The sequence below is a fragment of the Rhinopithecus bieti genome, unplaced genomic scaffold, assembly GCF_001698545.2.
Source record: "Rhinopithecus bieti isolate Rb0 unplaced genomic scaffold, ASM169854v2 scaffold_6933, whole genome shotgun sequence".
In the NCBI taxonomy this organism is placed as follows: Eukaryota; Metazoa; Chordata; class Mammalia; order Primates; family Cercopithecidae; genus Rhinopithecus; species Rhinopithecus bieti.
The window spans coordinates 2439220-2450920 of record NW_016805426.1 but is presented as its reverse complement, the minus strand read 5'-3'; the positions used below and the strand labels follow the sequence as shown (position 1 = coordinate 2450920).

General features: G+C 45.6%; 1 protein-coding gene across 1 annotated transcript in view; it reads left to right on the top strand.

Annotated features, from left to right (window-relative positions):
• Positions 1-338: 338 nt before the first annotated feature.
• ITIH5 (inter-alpha-trypsin inhibitor heavy chain 5) overlaps positions 339-11701 on the top strand; it is a 111795-nt gene continuing 100432 nt past the window's right edge. Inside the window, exon 1 of the mRNA XM_017872487.1 lies at positions 339-539. Within this exon, the coding sequence (XP_017727976.1) occupies positions 450-539 (90 nt within the window). The 5' untranslated portion in view covers positions 339-449. The remainder of the gene's footprint in view (positions 540-11701) is intronic.

Below are 11701 nucleotides of genomic sequence, written 5' to 3'. Positions count from 1 at the left end.
AGGTGGGGCCGGGACGGGAGGTTGGGGGAAATGGGGCTTGGAGAGGGCGGGGCTTGGCTGGGACCTGGGGAAACTGGGTCCTGACTGGGGGGCCCAGGGAGGCGAGGCCGGGCCAGGTCGGGGTCCAGGGAGGCAGGGTCTGGTCAGCTGGCGGGAAATGAGGGCCTGGATTGGGAATGGGAGGAGAAGGCGGGCCCGGATTAGAGGGGCGGGGAGTGGGGTCTGGGCTGGGGGTGGGAGAGTTGAGTCCAGGAGGGACTGCGGGGTGGGGGGGTCCTGGACTGGGACCGGGGTGGGCGGGCGGGGTCCGGACTGGGACCGGGGTGGGCGGGGTCCAGGAGGGGACCGCGGGGTGGGCGGCCCTGAGCGCGTCCCGCAGTGGCAGGAGCCCTGGGCGCTGCAAAGCGCGTCCCGCCGGGTCCCCGAGAGTCCCGCGCCCTCGCCCCGCCATGCTCCTGCTGCTGGGGCTGTGCCTGGGGGTGTCCTTGAGTGTGGGGTCGCAGGAAGAGGCGCAGAGCTGGGGCCACTCAACGGAGCAAGTAAGTGGAGCCGCCGGGAGCCGGGGCCCGGGCGCGGCCGCCCCTTCCCTCCGCCGCCCCGGCCTCGGGGCTTCTGCCCGGGCCCCCTTCGGCCGTAGCCCAGGCCCCCACCAAAGGCCCAGGGGTCCCCCTCTGTGGGTCACTTGTGGGTCACCTCTGTGTGAGCCGCGGTGCCTGATCTGGCCTGAGGCTTCCTGCAGAACTGTGCCCGGGACTTGTCATGCGGAGCCGCGTTTTTCTTCTTGGCTCCTGTTCATTGTGCAGATTTCTGTTCGTCGTTGTTAATTTCTGAGGCAGCTCCAAAAGTTATTATAATTACAAGTTTTTTTCCTTACCACGCGTGGGGGGCAGTCTGCTGTTATCATCATTCCTGGTTGATCCAGGGAGAAAGGCAATCTGAGAGGAGTTCTAGACTCCTGGAAGCCTCAGCTTTTCCCATCTGAAGACGGGGAGAACACGACTTTCCCATTTAGTGACTACCGGTGGTTTAGCATTTAAAGGTGGCCAGCACCGAGAACCAAAGCGTCTGAGTTCTTTGAGTTGCTGGTCTGTGCGTTTGTCAGGATTTGTGTTTTAAATGTCTTAACCTTACAGGCGAATAAAACCTGCAAATATGAAATGTCAATAAAATGATGACTAGACAGGCAATTTGTCTTTGAAAAGTATGAAACGGGTTCACACAAATAGCATTGAGATCTAATGCGCAACATGACCCTGTCATAAAGTAGAAGTGCTGTTCACACACATGCCATTTAAATATTTAAGCCGTTTAGCTTCCAGCGTGTTCCTGCAGGGTGGGAGGAAGATACAAGTAGGCGGACCTTTTCTCCCTTTTCCAGGCCCTGTTTTGAAGAGCAGTTTTGAAGACCAACTGCCTAAACATGAAGATAGTGATCTTCATGCTCTCTGTCTTGTGAATGTGCTTAACAGTAAAGTGGTAGTAATGATGCTTCCCTCTAGGGAGGGAATAGCTAATGAAAATCCCAGGAGGCATCGTAGTGGTGTTGGAAAAGTGCAGGCTTTGGATGCAAAGAGACAGGCTGGGCTCTACTTAGTTGTGTGTTCTGGGCAAGACCTTTAATCTCTCAGAGCCTTCATGTCCTTGTTGGTCAGGGCAGGGAATGCGGCTCTTTTTGAGCAAACTTGCAAGGACTCAGCTAGTTTGTGTTAAGCACCTGGTATACAGTGGGTACTCAATAACTGGGAGATGTTTTAGTAGATGGCTGAAGGCATGGGCTTGGTGCCAGGATGTCTGCGACCACTTGATTCTTGATCCTGTCACTTATCAGCTGTGGGACCCTGGGCAATGTCCTTTCGGCCTTACATTCCTCTTCTGTGAAATGTGGAGAAATGATAGGGTTGTGAGGACTGAATGAATTATGACACCCCAGTGCTTAAAACGTTGTCAGTGCTTAATGCTGGCCGTGGTCTTAGACTCCTGCTGCTGAAGTGCTGAGTGAAGGAATTTAGGCTAAAGATCTTGAAACTTTTTTGGGGGTGTGGAGACAGGAGAGTGTGGGATGGACTGAAACAAAGATTCTGTGTCTAAACTAGGAAGACTGTTTAAACTCTAACATCTACAGGCTCAAGTAGGCTTCACAGTCTCTGGGCTTTCCGTCATAGAAAAACATGGCTTGGACTTATTTTAGTGATTTCATGCTGTCTTCAACCCAGCACAATATCTATTTATCTTGAAAATGACTAAATCAGGAAAAAAAATCCAAGGTATAAAATTTTATGGACTTGCAATTTTACCTTTTATCCCTAATCCATTTTTTTTTATATTTAGTTTTTGTGATATAGGGTTTGAGGGCATGGGCTTTGGCACCAGATTTCTGGGTTCAAATCTTGGGTCTGCACTTACTAAAGAGTCACTTAACATTTGCGAGCCTCTATGTCTGTATGGGGACGATGCAATAACTTAGTTAGGATTTTGAAAGGTGAAACAATTATATACTTACATCTTAGAACAGAACCTGAGAATGTAATGAACACTCTATTCTCAATCATTATGGTCTTAAAAATTGTATGTAAACTTAATTTTAAAAATGTAAGTCTATGCAAATCTTATGCAAATTTTAATATAGCTGAATATGACTATTAACTTGCATTGCAGTTATTTGTCATTCACCTGTAATTGGAACTATACCAGTAACACCTTAGATTCAAGTTCCTTCACCTCTCACCCTCCACCCCATCTGTAGACAATGGGCACTTAGTCAGCCGTAGTGGAATGACTCCTAAAAGCAATGGTTTTCACCCTTCCGGTGGAAAAAGTCATTTGGGGTGTTCATTAAACTCAGCTTCCTGAGTTCCACTTCCACTGGTTTAGATCCATTAGGTTTGGGATGGGGCGCAAATGATTCTGAAGCAGGTGGTCCATGGACCACACTTTTTTTTTTTTTTTTTTTTGAGACAGAATCTCGCTGTGTCACCCAGGCTGGAGAGCAGTGGCGGGCTCTCTGCTTTCTGCAGCCTTTGGCTCCCGGATTCAAGTGATTCTCATGCCTCGACCTCGCAAGCAGATGGGATTACAGGTGCACTCCACCACGCCTGGCTAACTTTTGTATTTTTAATAGAGACGGGGTTTCATCATGAGACGTTGACCAGGCTGGTCTCAAACTCCTGAGCTCAAGTGATCTGCTTGCCGTGGCCTCTCAAAGTGCTGGAATGACAGACATAAACCATTGTGCCCAGCCGCACACTTTGAACAGTAGTATTTTTAAAGGATATTTTGGGAAATTAGTATTTAAAAGAAAGTCCCTTGTATAAACATTGTCTGCTACAGAGTTATCTGTTTTGTTAGCTGACATTTATATGGTGTCTTTAAATAAAGATAGTTATATTCCCATTATTATCAAAGCAGCTTTAGATTGACAAAATAGCAAAAGCTACCACTTATTGAGTATCTGTAATGTCCCAGTGTCTCAGGGAGCTTGCTAGGAGCTTTATGTGAAAATAATAAGAGGCGATAATGTATTCTGGTTGAGTACTCCATGTGGTGCCAGACTGCTTGGGTTCTAATCTGGGTGTCATCACTTACAGGCTGTGTGTACCTGGGCAAGTCACTTAACCTCTCTGGGCCTCAGTTTCATCATCTGCAAGACAGAATTGTTAATAATTCCTACTGCATAGGCAGGGGTGGATCTAGGCTTTGGGAAAAGGGTAAAGTACACAATCTGCAGGGCCCTCTTGAAGGAAAAAAGTATCAAATTATGACTACAAAATTAGGTGCTAAAAGGACCATTTATTTAGAATGATAAAGAAAGCACCACAAATTACACATTTTGACAATCTGACAGGCACCACAAATACCACTCATTTTTAGAGGCTTGCACAAGTGAGGGGTCCTGGAGCTTATGTTTTATTAGCGTCTAAATAATAATTACATTTTTATAAAAATAACACACTTCTGGATTGGAGTGCAGGTGTGCCGAACACCAAAGCTGGTGCTCTCAGCAAATCCTTCAAAGAACAAGCCACGTTCACTTTTATAATTTAGTTGAACTTGTTTAAATGTGATTTGTATTTAAATCACCCATGGCACACCGGTGAGGTGCAAAACATGCTAGTTGTAATTCAAACATCTATTGTGGTGATACATTTCTCATTCCCTGAATTGGACATTTCCAGATTTTTAATTTCTTATAAATTCTCACTCAGAAGCAAATCTTTGCATTTTTTGGGGGGGAAAAAAAGCAACAAAAATCAAGACAGCTATTTTTTTTTAACTCTTTAAAAAACAAAGCCAGTGAAAGATTTTGTAAGCTTCAGGCCACTCAATAATGCCTCCCTTATGTGCAGGGCTGGATTGTTGAAATGAGTTTATAGGGCAGAGTGCGGAAGGAGTATGCTGTGGGAGAAATTCCAGAGATTTGGTCACTCCCAAAGCAGCCATTTGCCATTTCTTGAGGGTGGAAAGGAAGGGTGGGGAAGTCCTGAGAACTGGGTGATGAGCTGTGTGTGACTTGGTGTTCGTAACTAGCACTTTCCCCAGTCCTTGGATGCTCAAATATAAGGAGATCTCGCTTATCATGTCCTCAGGGTGGCTGCTGGGAATGCCAGCCGGGTGTTTCTGGATGTGAGGAACAGTAGAGTAGGTCGATTTAGGAAGATGGGGGCCAGAGGATGAAGACCTGAAGTATTTTTTTTAGGAGGAGGGTTCCGAACGACTCACTATTTTCCCACAAGCAACATCCAGTTCCCTGATTTTTCTTCTCTCTCTCTCTCTCTCTCTTTTTTTTTTTTTTTTTGAGACGAAGTCTCACTCTGTTGCCCAGGCTGGAGTGCGGTGGCGCAATCTCTGCTCACTGCAAGCTCCGCGGCCTCCCGGGTTCACGCCATTCTCCTGCCTCAGCTTCCCTAGAAGCTGGGACTACAGGCACCCGCCACCACGCCCGGCTAATTTTTTTGTATTTTTAGTAGAGACGGGGTTTCACTGTGTTCACCAGGATGGTCTCGATCTCCTGACCTCCTGATTCGCCCGCCTCGGCCTCCCAAAGTGCTGGGATTACAGGCGTGAGCCACCGCGCCTGGCCTCTTTTTTTTTTTTTTTTTTTTTAAGACAGTCTCACTTTGTTGCCTGGGCTGGAGTGCAGTGGTGTGATCTCGGCTCACTGCAACACCTGCCTCCTGGGTTCAAGTGATTCTCCTGCCTCAGCCTCCCAAGTAGCTGGGACTCCAGGCATGCACCACCACGCCTGGATAAGTTTTATATTTTTGTAGAGATGGGGTTTTACCTTGTTGGCCAGGCTGGTCTCGAACTCCTGATCTCAGATGATCAGCCTGCCTTGACCTCCCAAAGTGCTGGGGTTACAGGCATGAGCCACCACGCCCGGCTCCTGATATTTTATAGGTAAAGAAAACAAACAGGGTGACTTGTCTAATGGCAGTTGCTTTTAAAAAATTTTAATCGGTCGGGCACAGTGGTTCACACCTATAATTCCAGCAGTTTAGGAGGTTGAGGTGGGCAGATGGCTTGAGCCCAGGAGTTCAAGACCAGCCTGGATTACATNCTTTTTTTTTTTTTTTTTTTTTAAGACAGTCTCACTTTGTTGCCTGGGCTGGAGTGCAGTGGTGTGATCTCGGCTCACTGCAACACCTGCCTCCTGGGTTCAAGTGATTCTCCTGCCTCAGCCTCCCAAGTAGCTGGGACTCCAGGCATGCACCACCACGCCTGGATAAGTTTTATATTTTGTAGAGATGGGGTTTTACCTTGTTGGCCAGGCTGGTCTCGAACTCCTGATCTCAGATGATCAGCCTGCCTTGACCTCCCAAAGTGCTGGGGTTACAGGCATGAGCCACCACGCCCGGCTCCTGATATTTTATAGGTAAAGAAAACAAACAGGGTGACTTGTCTAATGGCAGTTGCTTTTAAAAAATTTTAATCGGTCGGGCACAGTGGTTCACACCTGTAATTCCAGCAGTTTGGGAGGTTGAGGTGGGCAGATGGCTTGAGCCCAGGAGTTCAAGACCAGCCTGGATTACATGGTTGAAACCCCACGTCTACTAAAAATACAAAAACATGGTGGCATGCACCTGTCATCCCAGGTACTTGGGAGGCTGAGGTGGGAGGATCACCTGAGCCCGGGTAGTCAAGGCTGCAGTGAGCCATGATCACACCACTGCACTCCAGCCTGGGTGGTGTGAGTTGAAACTCTCTCAAAACTACTTAAAAAAAAATCTTCCTGGAAATTGGAATTTTAGCTGGAATATCAAGTTTCTTCTTCCATTACCAAGGTGATAGGCACCCCAAATTGCAAATGGTTAATAGCTAAACAACTGACAGCAACATTACTTTCAAGGAAGAAAAATTTTGGGTGAGTGATATAGAATTACCCAAACGGGAATATTCTCAGACTGACTGTTCTCAGCCCACACGATAAATGGCATCTCAGTGACTTTCCAACATCTAGCCCTTGGTTCTGTTCCAGGTCCTGTAGCAGATCTCTAAGGTAATTGGCTCTTCAGTTTCTTGGTTTGGTTTCAGCATTTCAGAATGTCCTCAGAAGAATGGGGCCAGGTGGTGGATAAATTCCTCATACAGACCCCTCTAGGAACTCATGACTTCAGTCAGTTGAAGGTGTTTGGCTGAAGCTGGCCTCAGTGTAATGGCTCTTGAATCCGCTACGGCAGCAGTCCCCAACCTTTTTAGCACCAGGGACTGGTTTCATGGAAAACAAGTTTTCCATGGACTGGGGTTGGGAGGGATGGTTTTAGGATGAAATTGTTCCACCTAAAATCATCAGGCATTAGTAAGAATCTCATAAGGAGCACGCAACCTAGATCCCTTGTGTACACAGTTCACATTAGGGTTTGCCTCCTATGAGAATTTAGTGCCTGAAGCATTAGGAGGCAGAGCTCAGGGGTAATGCGGGCTCACCCACTGCTCACCTGCTCTGTGGCCGATTCCTAACAGGCCACCAACCAGCACCTGTCCACGCCCCGGGGACGCCTGTGTTATTGGACCTAGAGTCACAGATACAATGTCACAGCTCAAAAGGAAGAGTGGATGATGTGAACCTTGCCTTTACATCTCTCTTTAAGTCAGCTGGGTCATTAAAGCATCCATACCAAAGGTGGAGTGTCTATACTCAAGAATTAGGTTTTGTTTCTCTCCTCCTGCCTCCCATTCTTTCCCGTGGATGGACTCTTGAGATGACTCAAGTACCTATCTCTCTTCCTCCCTCAGTCATGATCTGATGCTCTGATGGATTCTGGGACAAAGAACAGAACCTCTATCAGTCAAATTATAAACACTTAAGCAGCACTGGCAGGTTTTTTTTTCCACCTATAGTTGCACTAATTGATAATGGGGTAGGTTTGGAGATTCCACCCTCCACAGCTCTGTTGATGTTACTGCCACATGCTTGTGCTAAGGAAGCCTTTACCTCACCTTCTGTTTCCTGGTGGTAATGTTGCTGGGTCCATTTGTGGTAGAGGCAGGTGCAGGTCTATGAAGCTGATTTTCTGAGGATTGTTCCTGTGTTGAATCTGATTCTCTTTAACGTTCTTCTTCCCTTTCATCCCACTCCAAGACACATCTCCACAGCTAAGCTCTAGCTCTATCTCCTTCATAAATCCTTCCATGGTCACTCAAGAGCATAGTGATCTCTTCTTTCATCTATTTCTTTTGTAACTTATAAAACTCACTTCGTCTATGGTGCTTTTGTGAGTATATATATTTTTGAAAATTAGAAATCTCTGCCCTAATGGCAGAGATGGTGGCTTACGTTTTTCTTAATAAATGCTGTAGTCTGGATATCTTCTGTTCTGATGCTGGAGAAATAACCACAGCTGGGTAGCACCATGTCTTAAGTCCGTGATTTGGGGCCTCCAGGAAGTCAGTGGAAGCTCTAAGATGATTATTTACGGTAGTTTTGCCCTGAAGCTGAGAGTCAGTTACTTTTCTGTACCCAGACTCCACCCCTAGTTTCTCAAAAGGCACCGGGAAAACACTCAAACAATAAAAAGGATCAAGAATTCTTAACTGAAAACAATGATGATATTAATGTCATTTGCACTTCCAATCCTAGCTTGCACCAGCAACATATGTGTACTGGGAATTTTTGATTCTGGGTCAAGCTGAGTTGAAACTTGGACTGAAGTGTGGCCATAGTGATACCCTGAGACATGAGATAGTCATCTCAAAAATGAAAAACCAACTTCTCTTGTTCTCCTTGAAGCATGCTTATTTTCTTGGAAAACTTATTTTACAAAAGAGAAAACTTCAAAGAAAATACTTTAGATCAATCAGGGAACTTAATACCTGAGAGGGGCTGGGCTTTCCTTCTGACCATGGTTATTTTAAGTGGTCCCCAGGCTATTCTATAATTTAGGGAGGGAAGGGCCAGAGACGATCCTACAGGACTGATAAAGAACTTGCCCAGGGTCCCTATTATGGCCTTCCTTTCACAGTCTCTTGTACATCTCACCTCATTTTATTTTATTTTATTAATTAATTTACTTTTACTTTTTATTTTTTTTTGAAATGGACTCTCACACATTGTCGCCCAGGCTGGAGTGCAGTGGCATGATCTCGGCTCACTGCAACCTCCACCTCCCGGGTTCAAACGATTCTCCTGCCTCAGCCTCCTGAGTAGCTGGGACTACAGGCGTGCACCACCACGCCCAGCTAATTTTTGTCTTTTTAAAGCAGAGATGGGGTTTTGCCATGTTGGCCAGGTTCGTTTTGAACTCCTGACTTCAGGTGATCCACTCGCCTCAGCCTCCCAGAGTGCTGGGATTACAGGCGTGAGCCACCGTGCCCAGCCTCACCTCATTTTAGAATTCCAAAATCAATATACTCCTAGGAAGTGTTTGGTTTGTAAACCAAGAATAAAATTTGAAGGCCCGACAACCATCTGGATGGATTTCCTCCTCTAGGCCAGGGCCCTCTAAGTTTAACCTGAAAGACTAGTTCAGACCATCATGGGAAGTGGGGGTCCGGGAAGTGGGGGTTCCACATGCCTCCTCGTACCCCTCCAGCATGAACATCAACACAGACCTTTAGTCTGATAAGAAACATTCACAGTTGACTCTCCCTGAAGCCTGCTACCTGGGGGCTTCATCTGCCTGATAAAATTTTGATCTTCACAACCTCTTATTATAACCCAGAGATTCCTTTCTGTTGACAATAACTCTTCCAACCAATTGCCAATCAGAAAACTTTTACATCTAAGTATAACCTGGAAGCCCCCACCACCTTCAAGATGTCCCGCCTTTCTGGACAGAACCAATGTATATCTTACATGTATTTGATTGATGTCTCATGTCTCTCTAAAATGTATAAAACCAAGCAGCTCCACCCCGACAGCTTGGGCATTTTTCTCGGGATCTTCTGAGGGCTGTGTCATGGGCTGTGGTCACTGCTATTTGGATCAGAAAAAATCTCTTCAAATATTTTACAGAGTTTGACTCTTTCATCGATAGGTTCTTACTTGGAGTCAGGGTGGATGTCAGCCTAAATCCTGTACTGTTTTTCTCCATCCCATGTTTATTGAAGAGTAGACTCTACAGTGGCTTAGAATGGCAACTTACAATGTATGTATATTTTTGGGTGGGGAGATAAATCAGGGAATGAGGTTAAAAGAGTTTCTCTTATACTTTTAGTCTTCAAGATGGAAGTATCTGCATTTTGTTAAGACTTGAGGTAATACAGAAAAGTTTAAAGAACAAGATGTCAGTCAAAGTAACAGCCATTGATTAGTACTTTGATGCACATTCTATGCATAAAAACACTTACACTCACAAAAATGGGATCGTGTTACATACAGTGTTTTGTTACCTGATTTCGTCACTTGAAATTGTGTCAGGAACATATCTCTCAGGATAGACTAGGTTATGCTGTGGTCCCCAACAATCCCCAATTCTCAGTGTCTTAAATAATAAACTCTATGTCTTGCTTATACACCTTGTCCATCTTGGGTCAGCAGTGGGGCAGCTCTGCACCTGTTGGTCACTGTGAACTTGGGCTTCATGGAGCAGCCATTACCCCAAACATTACTAATTACTGTGCTGAAGAAAAGGCAGCTCTGGAACACTGAACATTAACTTAATGCTTGGCTCAGAAGGGACTAAAGTTACTTACATTCATAACTTATTGGCCAGAACTAGTCACATGACCCTATCTAGCCATAACGACTAATCCCTCTGGCAGAGAGCTAGGAAGATATTTGGAGAACAACATTGAAGTCCAGTAAAGTGAATGTTGATTCATGTTAGTAAATATAGGTGCAGTTCCTTATTTTCAGTAGCTGTGTGGTAATTAATCAATGTATCATAGTCTACTTAACTGAACCACATTTTCAGGGCATTTTAGGCTATTTGTAATTATGAGCAATTGTTTTAGAAGTTGCCAAGAATTTTCTTTTGTGTTCATTTTTTTTTTCTATCAGTATTTTCCTCCCTTATGATGCTATTATGTAAGTAGAATTTATAAATTAGAAGATTGCATACTGGTGGGAATGCAAAATGTTACAGCCACTTTGGAAGACAGTTTGGCAGTATCGTAAAAAGTTAAACTTGGCCGGGCACGGTGGCTCATGCCTGTAATTCCAGCACTTTGGGAGGCAGAGGCGGGTGGATCATGAGGTCAGGAAATCCAGACCATCCTGGCCAACATGGTGACACTCCGTCTCTACTAAAATACAAAAATAAAATTAACCAGGCGTGGTGGTGCGCATCTGTGGTCCAGCTACTCAGGAGGCTAAGGCAGGGGAATTGCTTGAACCTGGGAGGCGGAGATTGCGGTGAGCCAAGATGGTGTCACTGCACTCCAGTCTGGGCAACAGAGCAAGACTCTGTCTCAAAAAAAGGAAAAAAAAACAAAAAACAAAAAAAAACCCAGCCAGGCACAGTGGCTCACACCTGTAATCCCAGCACTTTGGGAGGCCGAGGCAGGCGAATCACGAGGTCAAGAGTTCGAGACCAGCCTGGCCAACATGGTGAAACCCCATCGCTACTAAAAATACAAAAAATTAGTGGGGCATGGTGGCAGACACCTGTAATCCCAGCTATATGGGAGGCTGAGACAGGAGAATTGCTTGAACCTGGGAGGCGGAGGTTGCAGTGAGCCGAGACTGTGCCACAGCACTCCAGCCTGGGCAACAGAGGGAGACTCTGTCTCAAAAAACAAACAAAAAACATAGACATGAAGTCTAGGCATGTTTCTTACGTTTTTGATCTACATTGTAAAACTGCCCTCCAGAAAGGAAGGAAAACTTATTACTCCCAGCAATAATAGTTTACACTTCTATTAGTTAATGAGATTTGCCATGAGTGATGTCCATATAACCAGCTAAGACCTTTAAATTAGTCCAGAGGGGCTAGTTAATTAATTATTAATGAGTTTTTTAAAATATAATTTTTGGCTGGGCACAGTGGCTCATGCCTATAATCTCAGCACTTTGAGAGGCTGAGGTGAGAAGTTTGCTTGAACCCAGGAGTTTGAGACCAGCCTGGGCAACATAGCGAGACCCTGTCTCTACAAAAAATACAAAAGTGAGCCTAACGTGGTGGCTCATGCCTGTAGTCCCAGCTGCTTGGAGTCGGGGGATGGCTTGAGCCAGGGAGGTTGGGGCTGCAGTGAGCTATGATCGCATCACTGTACTCCAACTTGAGCTGTAGAGCGGGGCCATGTCAAAAAAAAAAAAAAAAAAAAA